At 42.7% G+C, this 19,733-nt stretch overlaps 1 protein-coding gene across 12 annotated transcripts in view; it reads right to left on the bottom strand.

Annotated features, from left to right (window-relative positions):
* The window catches only part of TMEM225B (transmembrane protein 225B), a 41,167-nt gene extending 23,275 nt beyond the window's left edge, over window positions 1-17,892 (bottom strand). For 2 of the 12 annotated variants that reach the window (XM_090276718.1, XM_090276717.1), the window contains exons 1-4: window positions 17,438-17,594; window positions 16,946-17,107; window positions 2,525-2,720; window positions 1,024-1,106 (exon numbers count right to left, since the gene is read on the bottom strand). In XM_090276718.1, the coding sequence (XP_090132844.1) occupies window positions 1,024-1,035 (12 nt within the window). In that variant the 5' untranslated portion in view covers window positions 1,036-1,106; window positions 2,525-2,720; window positions 16,946-17,107; window positions 17,438-17,594. Of the gene's footprint in view, window positions 1-1,023; window positions 1,107-1,813; window positions 1,945-2,493; window positions 2,721-9,121; window positions 9,230-16,646; window positions 16,787-16,945; window positions 17,108-17,437; window positions 17,601-17,812 lie in introns of those variants that run through there. The other 10 variants (XM_090276712.1, XM_090276714.1, XM_090276715.1 and 7 more) reach the window with 10 other exon arrangements.
* Window positions 17,893-19,733: the final 1,841 nt, after the last annotated feature.

The raw sequence follows: 19,733 nt of genomic DNA, 5'->3' as shown, positions 1-19,733 counted from the left end.
GCAACACCAAGGATTCAAGCTGTGCATGGTGACTGCAGAAGACAGGGTCCTCGGAGTAAAGGCATTGCTCTTAGCTCTCTGCACTCTGTGCCAACACCCTTGCTCTTGCCCAGGCATTAAGGCCTCTCCACGGTGCCTGATGCAGATCCCCTCACTGCAGCTGGGGACAAAAAGTGTTTCTGAAGCTTTAAGAACTGTTGATCAATAAAGCAGAATAAGCATAAAGGCAGAGGACAGAAGTATGGGTGCCCTCCCGGGTATACTGTTTATAAATGGTTAAACCACTGCTCCTCTTTGAATGTTGTCAAAGAGTGCTTTGGAAATGTTCTAATGTGCTTTCTCCTCCTTTCTGTCACTCACCAGTTTTATCTTTTCCTCACCTGAAAAACTGGAACCTTCTCTCTTCCCAAAGCTCCCCTTTTGATCTCCTCTCTGCCCTCTAAGCCACTTGAACTTCAGAGCCTCAGTTTCCTTTTCTTTAAAATGATGAAGTTGGTGGGACCAGAGAATATTGAGTCCCAGCTCTAAAACTCTCCAGGCAGAAGTCGTGGCTACATATTGATCCCCATCCTCTGGATGGGACTGGGGTACCCTGGACATTGTCACCTGATGGTCTGTATCCCTTCCTGTCTATCCTCTGCAAACTCAACTTGTCTAAAACTGACCATTTCAGTCATTCTCTCCATTATCCACACTGCAGCCAGAAGCTCATGCTGGCTTCTCCCATTCTCCCATGCTTCCAGATCATCAGCCTCCCAGATTTCACTAAGTTTTTCAACCACCCATCCTTCCTGCCCCCAACCTGCCAGGTCTCCCTCCCAGTCCTAAAACACCACAGTCTAATCCCAAACATCTGTAGCTTCCATGCCTGAAGTCCTTCCCTGGGGGTGCCCTCTCTGCTCCTCCAGACCTTTTAAATTCCACTTCTCCTGAAAAGCTCAGCTTGGTCCTGTCCACTCCATGTAGACCTCTCAGCCACCAACCATTATCCATTCCCTCCACAAAAATTAACTGTGTACTTACTGGACGCCCCATGCTTAGTTTAGGCCAATACGAACAATTCAGGGACAAAAAAAAGACAGGAATTTGCAGGCTCTTGGTAACTACTGCAAAGAGAGACAAATACATACATTTCATGACACACTGCTTTCCTCTCCCCAGCCTGGGGTTACCATGGGACCACCCAGTGTACCACCTCTTGTCTGCACCCCCCCCTTCCCACCTGCACCCGACCTCCACCCCCAACCCTGCTCTCCAGTGAGGTGGACCTTGTCGGCCTTTCTCTGAGGAGACCAGGGTCTTGTGTGGAACAGCCATTAGTGCTGAAACTACACAAATATGTAGTTTGGGGAATGAACAGATATAGGCCAGACTTAAAGAACTCAAAAGGGGATTTGTAGATCTCTTTATACTGATGAAGAAACAGAGAGCAGGAGAGAAGGCTCCAGGATCCCACAGTCAGTTAAAGGGGACCACAGACCAGAAAGCCACAAAGATGTTCCTCCCACCTCACCAGCTGCTACTGGCCAGCAGTCCAGTTCAGTGATTTCCAAAAGGGAATGAAATTCATGGAACCTGCAATTTTTTTCTAATAGGCATGATCATGTGCATGTGTGAGAAAGGGAGAGAAAATAGAGGAAGATAGGATTGCTAACTTTTTATTTTGCCAAGGGCATTCAAAACAAAACAAAAATAAATCCTGTCATCTATTATCATTGACGGTTTTAATTATTATTTAAAAAGGACCTCAGACACTGTAAGGCAAAAGCGCTGCATCTCCTCCCTGGGGCCAGGACTGGCATCTGAGAAATACCTGCTTGGGTGGAGGGTCCTCAATTTGGGTTCGCTCTGGGACAGTCTCCCTGAACCACCCTGCAACAGCCTGAGTGCAGTCCTGTTACCTCCCCAGGTCCTGTGTACCCCTGGGGACACCTGGAATATATACTGGAGGATAAAGAGGTAGGTGACATAAAGTATATGTGGGCTGGAACGGGGAAGAGACCAGGAGGAACCGTCTGAGCCATGGGGAGAAAGACCATTCTTCCCACTGGCAACCTTCCTCTGCCCAGACCTTCCATGGCCCCTGAGTCACAGTGACATTTTCCAGACCCAAAGATGGGCCCTAATCTGGCCATCTGCCTCCAGACACCACCACCCTGTAGGTCCAAACAGCTCAATGATTTATGTTTAGCGCTGGGGAGGGGGGTGTCTTCTCCAAGACCTCCTCTGCTGGACCCCTGACACCACCTCCACGCACCCTCCACTGGTCTCCCCTCCCTCTTCAGGGGCACCAATGGGGTCTCCCAGTCTTCCTAGCAGGGCTCCCCTCCAGGTGGCTCCATTGGAGTGGGGTGAGCCCCTGGTATCCCCCCTCGTCTGCCCCTTCGGCCCACGGTCCAGGCTTCCATTGGCCTCAGAGACCAAGCACTGATATGCTTGGTCTCTGAGCAGTCCCCCAGCCCTGGGGCCCTACGGCGGAAGGCAGGGACTCACCCCTGGGGAAGGTTGTCCAGCCACTGCTCACCTGGCCCTCTGCTAGGGGAACCTGGCCTCAGCGGTTGTTCAATCAGGGCTCGCACTTGCCAGTGCAGAGAACCGGGTGAAGGCTGGAGCAAGCAAGCTGAAGTCCACCAGATCTGAATTTGAATTCCAACTCTGCCATTACCAGCAAGGTGACCTTGGGTAAGTTACTTCTCTTTCCTCAGTATCGGTTTTCTCATCTGTGAAAGGGAATTAATAATATTGTAGTAATTCTGTCTGTTGGATGGCAGAAAGAATCCAATGAGAAGTGGCTAGAAAACACGTCACATCACGATTGCCGTCACCCCATCCCCTTCCCACCCCTGCACACAGACGGCTCTGCACAAATAGCAGCCTCTACTGAGAACCTGGGAGAAGTCCTGAGTTTCCTGACAGGGCCCTGCCAAATAACTCCCCTTACCCAAGACCCTGGTTCCCAAGCTTTCCCCAGCCTTCCTACTACGCACAAGCTCTTATCTCCCTCAGGCCTCCCTAGCCCTGAGGTTCATTGCCCTCCCCTGCCCTCCTAGAAGAAGGTGTTTGAACCGCTCAATACCTGGTATTGAGCGGTTCAAACACCTTTTCAAAAAGAGGGCACCAACTGAGGCAGGACTGGCTTCCAGCCCTGGAGATGGGGGTTGTGGGGGAGGGTTAGTTCTAGTGGCCAAAGTAACCACACTTGGAACCAGAGAAGTCACTATACCCCCTTGGTGAGTCTGTGCTCACCAAGAAAATGCAGCTATAACTCATAAGATTTTTAAAACCCAGGACCCAGTCCTTGTCTAACACCCCTTCATACCTCTCCGAGACTAGGCATACAGTACATATTCAAAGACAACAGGAAGGGATGAAGGGCATGAACCACACTAATTTGAGTCATCTATGATGTGAGAGGCACATGACAGACCTTGTACTATTCAGATTCTATCTGTCATAAGGTTTCAAACCCAATTTGCAAATGTTTGGGCAAGAGAGGACCTTAATTGCCTTAGCTGGTTCAGGGGAGAAGTACAACTGGTGAGGACTGGAGCCAGGCCAGGAACACACCTGGACAACCCTCTGCCCTGATCTCAGAAAGTTAGCTTTGATATCCTCCATCTCATAGGCTTTCTTTCTCTAGGTATCAGGGGAAATAGTCAACTTCCAGACCCACATCCTCATATTTAGCCATCCTAGGGAAAAAGAATGTTTACCTCACCCTATTCCCACCCCTACTTGGTTCAAAATTTCCCAGAGAGCATTCAGATTGGCTTCGCTTGGGTCACATGCTCATTCCACTCTGGCCTAAGATGAGTCAGCTGTGCCCCACAGTGGTCAAGCGGATAGGGTCACCTAAGAAGCCAGCAATTTGTACCACATACTTGGAGCAGAGTAGGAAGAACTTTCTTAAAGGAAAGGGGATAGTGTTCTCAGAGAAAGGGAGAAATGATGGCAGACCATGACAGCATTTTCATATGCACTTTTATACATTACTTTTAAATGCCATTATGTATCAAATCCAAAAATGACAGTCATTATTATCCTTGTATTGCACATTAAGAAACTGAGTCTCAGGTTAAGAACTTGCCCAAATCATCATGGATGGTTGCTAAAAGGTCATGGATGATTGCTAAAAACATTAGGCTGCAGAGGAATAGATTCTTCACATGTGGCTGGAGTTTATCATCTTCACAAATTACTTATTGATGGCAAAAAGAAAACGTATCTTTACATAGGATAGATCTTAAACAAGTGAACAAACAGCACTATTTAGGGTGGAATAATCTGACACCATGTGTCTCTGGAGGTGATAGAAAATAAGAGAGATTCTGGCCAAAAATGTTTAATCAATCCTCTAAACCTTGCTCCAGTTTAGAGAAGCTATAGGGGGTTGAGGAGGGAGTTAAACACCGCCACAGGAAAACAGAAGCCAATTTTGTGAAAAATTCTAAAAGATAACTCTTCTTGACTCCTCCAAAAGTCAATGGCATTTAAAAAAAAAAAGGTGAAGGAATTGTTCTAGAGTAAAAGAAAAGAGACAAAACCAAATGAAATATGTGACCTTTGATTTTACCCTGATTAGAAATAAAAGAGGTATAAAACACATTTTTAGGGCAGCTGGGAAAAATCTGAATATAGGCTACACTTTAGATGGTATTGTGGAATTATATTCTTTTTCTTAGGTATGCTAATAGTATTGTGATATGTAGGAGAATAACCATAATCTTAGGAGAACCATGTCATAGTATCTAGGGGTGAAGGTTATATCCAAGCTTATTTTCAAGTGATTCAGAAAGAAAGTATATAGATAAAAAGCAAATATGGAAGAATGTTAATAGTTGTTCATCTGAGTGGATGATATATAGGGTTCATTATATTATTCTTTCAACTTTTCTATATATTGAAATCTTTCAGATAAAACATTGGAAAAAATAAAAAGAACTTGTCTAAGGGTACACACACACAGCTAGAACCTAAGCTCAGGTTAATCATTCAGCCACCTGATAAGAGTGCTTTCTCTAATAACAGATACAATGTTAAGTGCATAGTCCCTGCCCTTATGGAGCTTGAAATCTAGCACATAAGACAGCAAATGAATAAATCATTTTTTTAAAAGTGTGGTCAGTACACAAAAGTAGTATACTACAGAAACTGTAGAGCAACAATTCAGTCCAAGGACTGCTAAGGTGCGATTTAGACAGAATCTTATTCCCAAAAGGGATTGCATTGTGCAGAGGTTTTCATCTACTCTGTAGCAAGAAATACTGTACATCGCATGCTTGTGAGTCCACACATAGGACAAAAGTCTCACCTCTGTTATGTGCAATGCACACAGATGGTTTTTCATTCCATTCTATCCCTCTTTCTTTTTCCTTTTACCCTAAGTGCTGTTTGCAACTCATCATAATAAAATGGATTTTATAACCCACTATTGGCTTTTGACCTACAGCTGAAAAATGCTGTGTTCAATGACCCAAGGAATTTCAAAATGGAAGGAGTGGCCACAAGAGGGCTGGAGAAGTCAGTGGACAGAACTGGGAGGTGAAAGGTCTTGTAGGATTTTATCCTGAGGGCTACTAGAGGCCTTTGATTGGATTAGAGAAGTCGCATTTGGGTGCTAGTACTAAAACTCATCTCTCTTCTCCTATTTCCCCTTTACCTAAAGACTCCTACCTTTTTGGCCAGAGAAAAGGAGATGCATCTCAACCATGTGATGCAAGGCTGTATACAAGGAATGGCTAGCGATGGCCAGGCCAGCCCCTCCTAGGACTGAAAATTTACAATGTGTGCACAAATTTAGGTTATAGCCTGCTCTGGAAGCATTTCCATATTTTTTCCAGGCAAGGGAAGAGGGAACTGCCTGGGAACTGCCTGCTGGAAAAGTGGGTGGAGTACGCATGAGCTAGGGCTGGAGTCTCTAGGGTTCTTACTGACCCCAGGCTCTGTGCTTCCCTAGTCCAGAGCTCCAAATTTGCCCTTGGTTCCAGAGCCGAGTTGCCGAAACTGGAGTTTTATTGGGAAATGAGCAGGCCCCTGCTGCTGTGAGCCCCAGCTTACTGCCCTCAGGGAATCCACCCAATAGCTGGCTTTGCCCCCAATGCAATAGGCCCCTCCCACTGCTTTCTTCTAGCCTGAAATACCCTCTCTTCTTTCACATAGGCCCCTGATGCTCTCTATACTCCCAGCCCAGCCCTCTTGCAAGCACTCAGTGACTAAGCCACCCGATCCTATGCAGTCTTTGTGCCCTTCTCTCTTCACAGCACCTGTGAAGATATCCTCTGATATCCTCTATTGTATAGATTCTCAACCTTGGTTGCACATTAAAATTATCTGGGAACTTACAAAACCCCAATATGCAGCTTATACCCCACAAAAAATACATCAAACCTCTGAGACTGGGACCAAGTGGTTCCAGTATGCAACCTAAGTTGAGAATTACTGCTCTATTATGTCTTGGTGCAGTTAGGAGCCGTGAGAGGGCAGGAGATGGTGTCACTATACATTCAGGTGACCAAATGTCCTGGTTTGTGCAGGATTGAGCATTTTCAGGACGTGGGACTTTCAATGCTGAGAAAGTTCTGGCAAATTAGAATGGGTTGGTTGCCCTCGTGTTCACATGACTGAGCACTAAAATCTTAGTGAACTACTCTGTTCATTAGTGATACATGTGTCCAAAGAACCAGAGCCCCTCTGCTAGACAGTCTTTTCTCCCCTTTCCTGGCCTCCACAGACACCTCTGCCCTTGGAGCCTGAGCCTGGCACATGACACCGCACCTTCGCCTTGTCATAGGTATCATCCCTGCTATGCTGCTCTGCCCATCAGAATCCTGCCCAGCCTCCACACCTAACCCTTTAAGCCCCGTCTCATCCCTGAAGCTTCTCAGGCTCCACAGGAGGAAAGGGCTCTTTTTGTGGTATAAGGGGGTAGGGAGGGACTCATGCCAAGTGAAGTATGTGGGCACAGTAGCTCGGAGCTCAGATCGGGCCTCATAGGGTGTAATTTTATACTCGGGACATCCAAATAGCAAGGGGATCCTTAGAGCCAGGTGACCCTTATTTAATGTCAATAATCACCCATAAGGATGGCAAAGGACCTAAAGTGGAGGAGTGCAGAGAAGAGTTGACACAAACAAGACCTTGATTTCCAGTAAACAGATTCATTCCCCAGCCACCCACTAAACACTTAGCTGGGTGCACAGCACCAGACCAGGCATGGAGGCTATAGGAGAGAGGCAACTTTCAATTTCAACAGTCCACAATGTAACTATAATTTTCACTGATTTTTTTTTAGATAATCACTATGTGGACATTCAGGTCTTAATATAAATAAAAGCTGAACTAGGACTGAAGGCCGTCCACACTCACTACACCCCAGTGTGAATTCTCTGATGTTCTATAGGAGCTGAACTCCAACCAAAGGTAATACCACCTTAAGTTCATTTAGTTTCCTTCCTGCACAAATTCTCAGGTGATCAATAAGGTATGGATTACACTTGCAGGTTTTCCCACATTCTTTACATTAAGATAGAGTCTAACTCCACTGTGAGTTTTCTGATGCTGAAAAAGGTGAAAGTTCCGAATAAAGGCCTTACTGCATTCACTTCATCTATAGGGTCTCTCTCCAGTGTGAATTTGTGATGTTTAATAAGGAATGAAATCCTAAAAGATTTCGCACATTCATTACAACCATAAGGACCCTCCTCTGTATGGACTCTCTGATGTTCAATAAGATGTGAATTACACCTGAGTTTTCCCAGTTATTGCATTCATATGGTCTTTGCTGTGAACTCGCTGATGTTCTATTAGATTTGAGTTCTGTCTAAAGGCCTTCCCACACTCAGTACATTCATAGGGTTTCTCTCTGATGTGGATTCTCTGATGTCAAATAAGACTTGAACCCCAACCCAAAGCTTTTCCACATTTATTTCATATATAAGGCACCTTTCCTGTGTGAATTATCTGATGCTGGATAAGGTGTGAGCTGTGCCAGAAGGTCTTCCACCACTCACTACATTCATAGGGTTTCTCTTCAGTATGTATTCTTTGATGCTGCATAAGGTTTAAACTATGGCTAAAGGCTTTCCACATTCATGACACTCATAAGGTTTCTCTTGCATGTGAATTTTTTCATGCTGAATAAGGTATGAGTTCTGCCTGAAAAATTTTCCACATATATGACAGATTTGAGATTTCTCCTCAATAAGAATTTGTGGCTGTTGGATAAAGTTTGTGATACTTCCAAAATTTTGTCCATATTCAAAGATTCCCTCTTATTTGTTCTGTTCACATTCATCTCCTTCGTGTAGTCGTATCCCTACTGCAAGAGTTTTCTGCTTTATAATTAATTGATCCTCAGTCCAGGTCTCACCATCTGACAGAAAATATAAAAAAAGGTAAATGTAACAAGAAAAACTCCTGGTGGGAAATAGGATGATCAAAGTATTCCAAAAGCATTTTTTTTTAAAGTTTAAAAAAAAAAAATCCTTGCAATACAGGGAAAAGATTCATACAAGTTGAGCAGATTTGGAGAAAGTTTGGATTTTTATAAGAGGTAGCCAACCAGACAGATATACTGGGACTAACAGGAAAGAAAAGCAGAGTTTGAGGGAAGTGTGATATGTCAGATCATAGGACAGGTGATGTTGGGGAGTAAGTATGAGGAGAAGCAGGGACTGCACAGATGAATAAAACAGGAGAGCCTCACCTCAGAGGTTCTGTCCACATGGTACCCTGGCCACATGGATTGTCTCTGCTGGACCAGAGAAGACTCCCTTCACATTATCAGACCCCAACACCTACCTCATTCCTGTTGAGAGTCCCTCTCTACACACAAATGCTCACATTCTCACTCATGAACACAGACACACTCAGACTGTATATGCACCTTTTAGAAATAGTGCAAATTAAGAAAACTTGATAAAGGCAGGTGGGGGTAAGAATATGAGGAAAAGTTGTTTAAAATATGAAGCACAGTATAGAAAAACATTTCCAAATCTACTTCAACTCTAAGTGAATATACAAAAATAAATTCTGTACCCTAGCTGCATCTACAGGAGACATGATAGAAAACATCTCCGTTTACTTTAATACAAATAAATTTTACTTATTAAATAGGGCTTACTGAAGCTAGAGAAGCTGTTTTGCAGTGATACTGGAGAAAGCAGGTCCTCTGCTTAGAGGGATGTTTCTGGAAGAAGGTGGTGCTGAAGAGATTTCCAATGCAGCACTTTCCTCAGCAGTGAAAGCCTGAAACATATGTAGCCCTGACTTTATTAGAAAATGGTCACTGCCTTTAAGGGATTTAATAATTACTTGTGTTATCATCACAGAACCATATTTACTTTTATTCTACCTCCAGCTATGCCCTCATCTTCTGTGTATTCAATTTGGGTACTGGGCGGGGGGTGGGGATGGAGGGTTTACAATTTTTTTTCCTGTGATGAGAACTTTTGAGATCTCTCTTAGCAACTTTCAAATATTTCAATATGGTATTGTTAACTATATTCACCATGTTGCATATTACACCATCAGGACTTATTTACCTTATCACTGGAAATTTGTACCTTTTGACCACCTCCATCCAATTCGCCCAGCTACCACACCTCACCTCTAGCAACCACCAATTTGTTCTTGTATCTTTGAGTTTAGATTTTTTAGATTCAACATATGTGTGAAATCATAGAGTATTTGCCTTTCTTTGTCTGACTTTTCAACTAGCATAATGCCCTCAAAGTCCATTCATGTTGTCACAAATGGAAGGACTTCTTTTTTTTTTTTATGGCTGAGTGACATTCGATTGTATACATATACCACATTTTCCTTAACTTAGGTTGTTTCCATGTCTGGCCATTGCAAATAATGCTGCAATGAACATGGGGGTGTAGATAGCTTTTTAAGATAGCGATTTTGTTTCCTTCAGATAACTACCCAAAAGTGGAATTGCTGAATCATATGGTAGCTGCATTTTTAATTTTCTGAGGAACTTTCATAGTCATTATGGAAATAATGACTATACCAATTAACTAACAGTGCACAGAGTTCCCTTTTCTCCATATCCTCACCAAAATTTGTTGTCTTTTGTCTTTTGGATTATAGCCATTCTAACAAGTGTGAGTGGTTTAATGTTTTTGCATCCCCCTGCACATGTGTTTACCAATGTGTCAGACAGGCTGCAAGCTCCCAGAGAGCAGGGACTACATCTGACCAGTTAAGTACCTGAAGACTGATAAAGACATCAATTAGGTCTAAATATTAGCAGGCCAATTCTTTTTAGCAAGGTACCATAATGAACTCAAGTCACACACTAATGCCTAGAGTTGCACAATTCAACAGAACTTTCTGTGGTTATGGAAACTTTCCACATCTGTGCTGTCCAATACCATACCAAATAGTGCCTAATGAGCACCTGAAAAGTGGCTAGTGCAACTGAGGAGCTGAACTTTTCATTCTATTTAAATGTAATTAATTTAAGTTTAGTTAGCCATTTGTGGCTAGTGGCTACCCTACTGGACAGCATAGTTCTAGACCTTTCGAAATCTGCCAAATCTGTCCCAAGGGCTCAGGGCACCTAAACTTAGAAGCCCTTCAAAAGTGGATTCATTAATTAGGATGAAACATAAGAGAAGAGAACAAATGGAGTCTCCATCAGCTCATCAACAAGTGAAAGGGTAATAACCTGGGCATGCCTCCACTTGGAATACTTCATAATTAATTGCCTTTTGTACTTGGCTTAGGCAAATATGAATATGAAAGCCACTGCTATATCTTCCTGACCTGGCCCCTATCTGTCCTTCCAGTCTCATTCTGATCTTCTCCCTTACACAAAGCCTCTTCTACTGTCTGATGAACCACTCTATTCATGCTCTATCACAACATGCAAAGGCTTAGACAGCCTACTGTCAGAAATTTGACAGCCTGCTGGACATATTCAAGAATGTAACTCCTACTGTTTTCAGGCCCTGTTCAATGTCACCTTCTCCATGAAGCTGAAGGTGATCCTTCTCCTATAACTCCTGAAATACTGCTCAACTTTACAAGTTATTTGGCATTTCACTCATTCCCATCCATTCAATATATTTTACTGAGCACTCACAACATGCCACATACTGTTCCAGGCTCTGAGATACATCAGTGAGCAAAACAGACAAAAATCCTGTCCTCTAAAGATCTTTCATTTTAGTAAGGAAGATGGATAATAAATGATGTCAATTACATACTATTAGAAGGTTATAAAACTGCTATAGAGGGAAAAAGCAAGGAACAAGGATTAGAGTGCTAGTGGGAGTGAGTGGGCAGAAGAACTGCAATTTCAAATAACATTGTCAAAGAAGGACTAAGAAAATAACATTTAAGCAAAGATTTGAAGTAAATAAGGGTATCAAGGAAGAAGTATTACACACAGAAGAAATAGCAAGTGCAAAGGTCCTAGAAGTTCAGGGAGGCCAAGTGTGATTGGAGTGGAATGAACAAGGGGGACAGTAGTAAGAAATGAGGTCACAGATACAAAAAGAAGATCCATGAGCATAGGACCCTGTAGGCCACTGTAAGAGATCTGCATTCACTGAATGAGACTAGAAGACACTGGAGGATTCTGACCAAAAGAAGAAATGATCTGACATTTCAACAGGATTATCCTGGCTGCTATGTTGAACACAAGCTATAGGGAGGTAACAGCAGAGGGAGGACAACCAGCCAGGATGCTATTTCAGTAATCCATGTGAGAGAGATGATGGTGACTTAGACGGATATGGTGGCAGAGGAGCATGTAAGAAGTACAGTAGTCCCTCTCTATATTGTGGTTCACTTATCACAGCCTCACTGTATTGCAGGATTTTAAAAAATATTATAATTAATTATCGTGGATTTTTTGCTATATTGTGGGATTTTGCAGTATGTACTATATACGTATGTTGTTAAAGTTACGCAGGCTTAAGAGTGCAGAATATGTTTAAGAACATAAGTAGTGTTTATAAAAGTGTGGAAAAGGTTAATAAGGGAGTGAGTGGGAAAGGTTAATAAGGGACTGGGAACGGTTTATAAGTGTGTGGGGAGGGTTTATAAAGCCTTAAAATATATATAAATACTAAAATAAATTTAAGGTTCCTACTTTGTGGATTTTCACCTATCACGGGGGGGGGGGCATGTCTAGAACATAATACCTGTGATAAGTAAGGGAATACTGTACTTGGAATGTAGGGAAATGTTGATGGTCTCATCAACAGGATCACTGACTAATGGATATGGATATGAAAGAAACAAAGGTTTCCCTCTGGTTTGAGGAGCTAGAGGGGTGACGTTCCCATCTACGGAGATGAGGGTATTTGTAAGCCACCTACAGCATCTCCAATAATCTAAAAAGACATTTCCATATGGCTCTCGTACCAGTCCCAGACCCACTCCTCCTTCTGGTGTATGAGTATTTGGTATAATATTCTTGTAAACTTTCTTGCAGCTTTAACATTTTTCAAAATAAAAAAGGGGAGGGGAAGCCCTAACTGGGTTGCTCAGTTGGGTAGAGGATCATCCCAATATGCCAAGGTTGCAAGTTCAATCTCCGGTCATGACACATACAAGAAGCAACCAATGAATGCATAAATAAATGAACCAACAAATCAATGTTTCTCTCTCTCTAAAATCAAGAAAAATAATTTTTAAAAAATTTTAAGGAAGGGGCAACAATAATCAGGGACTCCCTTCACTGCTCCACATCCATTCCGTAAACAGTACTAGTACTTCTTATTCCTGTTATCATTGTTAATGTTCTAAAGTCAGATCCTGAGCACTCCCCACTTCCCTAAACAAATCAGATTTTCTATCTTGATAAACAACACTCAGCTGTTAAAAGCTAACATACCTCAATATCTCTGCTTCCAAATCTAAACTCTGGCCTGGCATTCATTTTACGCCATCTCACTCCACTCTACTTTTACAATCTCATCCCTCTTACGTCTTCTCTATGCTCCAGTTAATCTGAACTAATGCCTCCCAAAAATTTATCTCCCAGCATTTCCTTCTCCCTTTCAACTTCACCTACCAAAATCCTGTTCATCCTTCAAGACCCAGCTCAAATGCAGCATCCTTTGTGAAACTTATCCTGCTCCAGTCCCCAGCTGAAAGTGGTTTTTTTCCTTGGCATAGAGTTCCTGCATTCTCACAGCATTTAATTCTCCACATTGTCTTTGGACCTTAGAAATATCTTTAGTTTTATGTGTTCCCTTCAATTTATATCCAAAGGATCAGAGTAAAAGATGTCTTCCATTTCTTTTTCTCCAACCCCAGGAATATGTGAAGAACTCTGCACGTTTTGGGTGCTTAAAAGTGCTCCTGATTATTTCCCAGCAATCCATTAAAAGGAAGTTCTACTCCATCCACAGAAGAATCTATAAATCACTGAGGGTGCCAAATAGAGCATTTCTTAAAATTCTTCAGGACTGAGATACAAATAGAATTCAGAGAGGCATATCCCCTCATGGCAGGAACTCCTGCCATGGCATGGCCCCCCTCAGCAAACAGGGGCCAGTCTGAGACAGAGGTAGAGAAACCCAAGAGCAGCTGCTTTTGCAATAACAGGTAAATAAAGGGAGGAGCAAATCTATGGAGTTCTTCAAGTAGTTTAACCACAAAACTGTATGATCCCAGCCCTGACCTATGAGGCTCAGTTGGTTGGGCATCGTCCCACAAAGCAAAAGGTCACCAGTTTGATTCCAGTTCAGGGCACATGCCTGGGCTGCAGGTTCAGTTCCCAGTGGGGGCATATGCAAGAGGCAACTGATCAATGTTTCTCTCTCACATTGATGTTTTTCTCCCTATCTTCCTCTCCTCCCTTCTCTCTAAAACTAAATAAATTTTCTTAAAAAAAACCAGTTTTTTTTCTTAAAAAAAACCCCTAACAGCAGAAGAAATGAGCAATACTTCTAGTACTAGATTAAATAGTGTCTCCCCAAACCCATATCCACCTGGAACTTCAAAGTATGACTTTATTTGGAAATAGGGTCTTTGCAGAGGTAATCAGTTAAGCATAATGGATATGGATGGGTCCTAAATCCTATGATAGGTATCTTTACTAGATAAAGGAGAGGCAGATTCAGACACACAAATGCACATGGAAGAAGGCCTGAAGATAGAGATTGGAATGATGCAACTACAAGTGAAGGAGCACCAAGGATTCCTGGGAGCCACCAGAAGCTAGCAGTCATGGAAAGATTCTTCCCTAGAGCCTTCAGAAGGATTGTGGTCCTCATGGACTTCTAGCTTCCATGACTATGACAGAACACAGATTGGTTGTTTTAATTCATATAGTTGCAGTAATTTGTTACAGCAGCACTAGCAAACTAATGTATTTCCTGTTTGATTTTCACCAATCAGCAAACATATGAACCACCTGGTATAGGTATTAAAATAGACTTATATGACTAAAGTGCTTCAAAGCACAAAATTAGGAGTGACAACCTCTACCTAGGTAAGCTGGCTATGGCATCCTCAAAGAATGACATTGAGCTAGGTCTTGAAGCATGATCAGGATCAATAAGGTAAAGCATATTCCAGGAAAATGTAACAGTATATGCTAAGGCTCAAAAATCTAAAAGGGAATACTAAATATAAGGTGGAGTGAAAAAAATTTCAATATGACTGAAATGTAAGCAGGAAATATAGCAGAAAAACAGAATAGAGCCAGAAATGAAGAGATATATAAGCCACACTCAGGATTTTGGACTTTATGTTCCAGGCAGGGAATAATATGATCAGACTTGTTTCCAGGGAAGTTTATTCTGGTAGCTGTATGGGGAGCCTAGAGGGGGGAAATGACCAATAGCACAGGGATGTTTCAACAACCCAGAAAAATATAATGGGCCTAAAATGAGGAAGTGGAAGTGACAGGCAACAGAATCAGGTATTTCTGAAGAAAAATTGATAGTATTTGGTAACTGAGTATGAAGGGAAGGAGAATAGTAGATGATTACAAATTTTCTGGCTTGGGAAAACCAGTCACTAAAGTTAACCAAGGTAGTCATAGGAAGGTAGGAAGATGGGATATGGCAGAAAAGGATGAGCTCAGAAATGAACCTATGAACATCTAGTACTCAGGCATTAGCTGGAAGGAAAAGCAGCATACAGTGGCAACTGAAGTCATGGAAGGAGATGGGATCACCTACAGAACTGAAAAGAGGAAGGCTGAGAACAGTCTTGGAGAAAATCAATATTTAAGGAACAGGTGGAGAAATAGGAGTGGTAAAGGCCTTGAGAAGGCAAGAGGCAGACCAGGAGAAAATGGTGCTTCTAAAACTAAAGAACAAGAGTTACAAGGAAGAGTGATCACAACAAAAAATAATTAGGTCTGAAAAAAAATTTTTTAATGGGTTCTTTAGTTAAGCCACTGGCAACCTGGGATATAACCAGTTTTGATGGAACAGAAGCAAAGCCCTGTGTTGAGAAGTGAATAGCAATTACAAAGATATTAGCAACCAGTGAAGATATTTTTTATGAGGTGTAACAGTGAAGGGAACAAAGGCAATTGTAGCCAGCTTCCCTCTCTGCTCAGTCAGCCACCAAGTCTCACAACTTCCCAGGTAAATGTCTCTTGCATCTCACTGTCTCCTTCTTCACAGCCCCAGCCTGTTTCAGAACCTTCATGAAAGAGGCTGTCCTGCACTGAGTCTTCATGCATGGGACCTTGAGATGTGTGGGGTTTGGACAGGCAGAGGATGTAGGAAACAACAATGCATGTGAGTAAAAGATCACAAATGCACAACAGTGGGTAGCACAAAAATGTCTTCTGCATTACCTTGTGCAGATACACCACTCTTGCTGAGTTTGTCTTGGGGAATATTAAGGTAAAACTTTAAAGTTGGGTTGAGACCACTGCAGAAACTCAAAATATGAATAAGTGAGTATTAAGGAAGGTGAATATGGGCAGTTGGCTTCTTATAAAGACTAGCAACAAGGAATCTGTGGTAAGGATCTATTCTGTTCACTCATCAAAAACTGACTCCTCTCTTACTCTAAATTCTTCCAATGCCAAACTCATGACTTTCTAAGGGTTCTGGGGCTAATACTCAGTTCACAGGGATCTCCTCTTGTGAATATCTGCACCGTTTATTGTTCTACAGCCTCTCATAGTTAACTATTCCAAATCAACTCTAAGCTCTGGTGGTGAAGGGTTAGATTTTCTTTCAAGTCAGTCTCAACATCTCATAACAATAACTCAATAAATACTTGTTGAATGAAATATTAGCCTGAAAATATCATTACAGGTGATAAAGTGGAAAAATGGATAAAAGAAAATTTCCCCAAACATATGCCAACTCAAAGTCCACGATGTGCATTATCTAAACCTTTGACTACTAATTAAACTATCAAATTCATTTTTTTAAATGTCAGACATATATACCAGAAAAATGGTGAGGTGGAAGATTTATATTAAATGTGGATATTAAGGGTTTAACCTCCAAAAAAAAAAGTTTAACCTCATTTTTAATCAGTAGGTGGCTGGCTTATCTATTGTATTCCACAGGCAGGCACCCTCTTGCAGTTTATACCTTGAGTGGAAAATGTACCTTCCCTGATGGTGAAAGAGAGCCTTGGAAGGACTTTACTCTTTTCCTGGTACTTGGGGTATGGGACAAACTTTGCTGGGTTCATTCACTTACTTATCCACACGACATTCACCAAGCTTCTCCAAAGACCAAGCAAGTTAGCAGGTGCTGGAATGACAGCTCCTAAAGACTTAGTGCTAATGATAGTGCTCATCCAGGTTTGCTCAACATAGTCAGAGAGGAAACATTAGTTATAAGCTTCATTTACATGCAGTAAAGCTTTAGGTAATAATAATAATAATCAGTTGTCTTGCACCAGGACAATTCTAAGTGTAACATTAATCGTGTCCATTTGATCTGAGTTTGCGGTTAAAAGGACAGTTTAGACAAAGCCAGTTAGGTCAACTCCTCACCCTTGGTCTTTCAATGCTCCTGCGCAGGGGATGGAAACAGGGACTCCTGAGACATCTCCTCAGGCAACTTCTCCATAGGCTGAGTCCAGTCCCCTGTGCTGCTTCAAGGCCAAGTTCTTCTCTAAAAATTCTTCAGAACATGACACACGGGACGGGCAGTCACTTTGAGAAAGGGTGGGAGAACGGGTCAGATACAGGGAAAAGAGTAGGTGGAGCTTTCCCTGGACAGACTCCCAGCGCAGGAGAAGGTCTGCGAAGTTTCATTCCCTCTCCAGACCCGCTCGATCCTGCCATGAGGAGGACACCAGGCCGGCAGCACCGGAAGGCAGCCCAGCAGGTTCCTGCGGCCCCACCCTGATCCCACGGGAGTGCCACACCCCGCTCCCCCTCCCCAGCCAGAGTCCACTGCAGCAGTTGGAGCTTGTCACCACGATGGCGCACACCGCCCCACTCTCCTCTCAGAGCCCGGGGTCGCTGAACCCCTACACTCACTCGCTCAGTCCGATCCATGAGCTCCAGTGTCGGCGACTTCACCCTCCTGGGAGAGGTCTGGAAAGTCGGGTTTCTCGGTGTGCACTTCCGGATCCCATCTAGGCAGCTCGGAGGTCTAATCTCGATCACTGACTCTAGAAGCTGCTGCGGAGCTGGGTCCAGAAAGGCAAGGGGGTGGGGACCTACCTCGGTGTTTGTCCTCACCCCAGGAAGGATTGTAGGAGGATGGGGCAGATTTCTCTATATGCCCATTACCGCCTAAGTGAACCGAAGATCTAAATCGGTTGTTTCCTTTTCTCTCATCCCCTCTCTCCCTGTGTGCACCCCATTTGCCTTCTCCACTTGACTCCTGCCCTGTTTTACCACCCATCTCACCTCCGTTCTTCAAAATCACAGGTCAGGTTGCCCGGCTGGTCCCAAATTCAGGTTACTTGGGCCCTCAGTCCACCCTGTCCTCTCCCTTAGTCACTTCAACCCAGCCCCTCCCAGTTTTGCCTTGAGTACATAAACAAGCAGGAGGAACATACCCTTACCGACACCAATATGAGGAAGAAAAGCCTTAGAGAAGTCAAGATGCGCCTGCAGTACAGATTTGCCCAGAAGCACATCTGATTTGTTGAAGCAGGAAAAAAAGTTAAGGGAATGAGTTATGACGAGTAAATTCCTGTTAATCTCAGAAATAACAGCTACTAGTTGTGGAACATCTGAACTGCCATTATCTCATTAATCCTCACAACAATCCCATAAATTTGGTACTTTTTACTATCTCACATGCCAGAAGCTGCAGTTAATAACCAATCAGAGGCAGCATTTGAACCCTGGTCTGTTCAAACCAGAGCCTGGTGTCTAACTGCACCCAGGAAGGACAATGAGAAAGACTGGGATTTGTACTGTGTGCAACCGCAGAAAAGAAAAAAAGACAGACACTTGTAATTATGCCCAAGTTGTAAATTTATAAACATTAATGAAATACAAGAGGTTAACCATTTTCTAAAAGTGAACAGGATGCAGCAGCGAAATAAAAAACTCCAGCATTTTCTTGTTGATTTATACAGGGTACCATCTTATACTTGATTGAAAATCACTCTTACAGTCGTGGATTAAACAACGGTTCTTTCATGCACTTGTATTTTGAAAATGTGATGTCATATGATACAAATTTTAGAAGAGACAAGTATCAGCTTGCTGACTCCAGCAGGGGTGCCTATGAGAAGGCAGTTTCTACCACAGCCCAGGATGCCTGATGAAATCTTAAGTTCTCCAAACCCAGGATATCCCACCCTGGGCAATAATAGTTCTGCACTTAGATGCTTGCTCAATAAGTCCCTCTTTAGATTTTATTTCTACTCTATCAAGACATCTGTCTTCCATTTTTATTGGTTTTAATTAGTATTTACATTAACTTTTTGGCACTTACTATATGACCAGCACCTTTTACATTATCTCTTTAATTTTCGTGCTGTTATTAACCATATTGTATTGACAAGAAAACAAGAAAAGCGAAGTGAAATTTCCGAAGTCACACAGCTAATGAACAGCCACGTTTCAAATATAGATATATTTAATTCCAAAGCTATTGCTTTGACAACTACTGTTTGTCTTACTCAGTGGATGTCTTCATTCTACTAGGTGAACTGTATCCTTTGGCTAGCCTGGCAATTCTATTACTGAATGAAGGGTTGGATGACGTTACATTTCTAGATGTGGGAACCCATCATGCTTTGCTGAGATGACACGCCGGGAGTCTCTTTTGAACTTCGCTCTTAAACTTCATCAGTTTCCCTCATACTATTTCCTAGGGTGAGGCATTTCTCCAGAGGGCTCATTTATTACCCTGGAAATGCCACACTCTTTCATCTGTAGGCCTATTAGCATGCTCTCTTGTCTGAAACACTCTCCTTGCTTCTCCTTCAGCATACTCCATCTCTTCAGTCTCCTATAGATACTCTTGCTCAAACCAGAACCTAGGAATCAAACTTGATTTTCCCAGTACCTGCTTTGCTCCACTGCTATAACCAGGGGTGACAATAAATCTTGGTAAGAATACATGTCCATCAGCAAGTTCTAGTTAGCAGTAAAAATTAAGAGTATGTTTGGGCAATGAAAAGGGGAAATGTAAATCTAGTGATGGGAGTGGGGTGACTTGTCAGGAGATATGAAACTTGGGAGCTTTGACCCATGGCCTGACATTGTCAAAATTGTCTAAGCCTGTTTGAAGTAGTGAAGGTCTCTCACTAGCTCCCAAAAGATACTGGAATATTTTCTCCTATCCCAGAGAGTTCTGGGAGCATTTAGA

The sequence above is a fragment of the Furipterus horrens genome, unplaced genomic scaffold (genome assembly GCF_987537825.1).
Source record: "Furipterus horrens unplaced genomic scaffold, mFurHor1.1.pri manual_scaffold_5, whole genome shotgun sequence".
Classification (NCBI taxonomy): domain Eukaryota; kingdom Metazoa; phylum Chordata; class Mammalia; order Chiroptera; family Furipteridae; genus Furipterus; species Furipterus horrens.
Note: the sequence above shows the minus strand (reverse complement) of the source record. Positions and strands in the feature narration are given on the sequence as shown.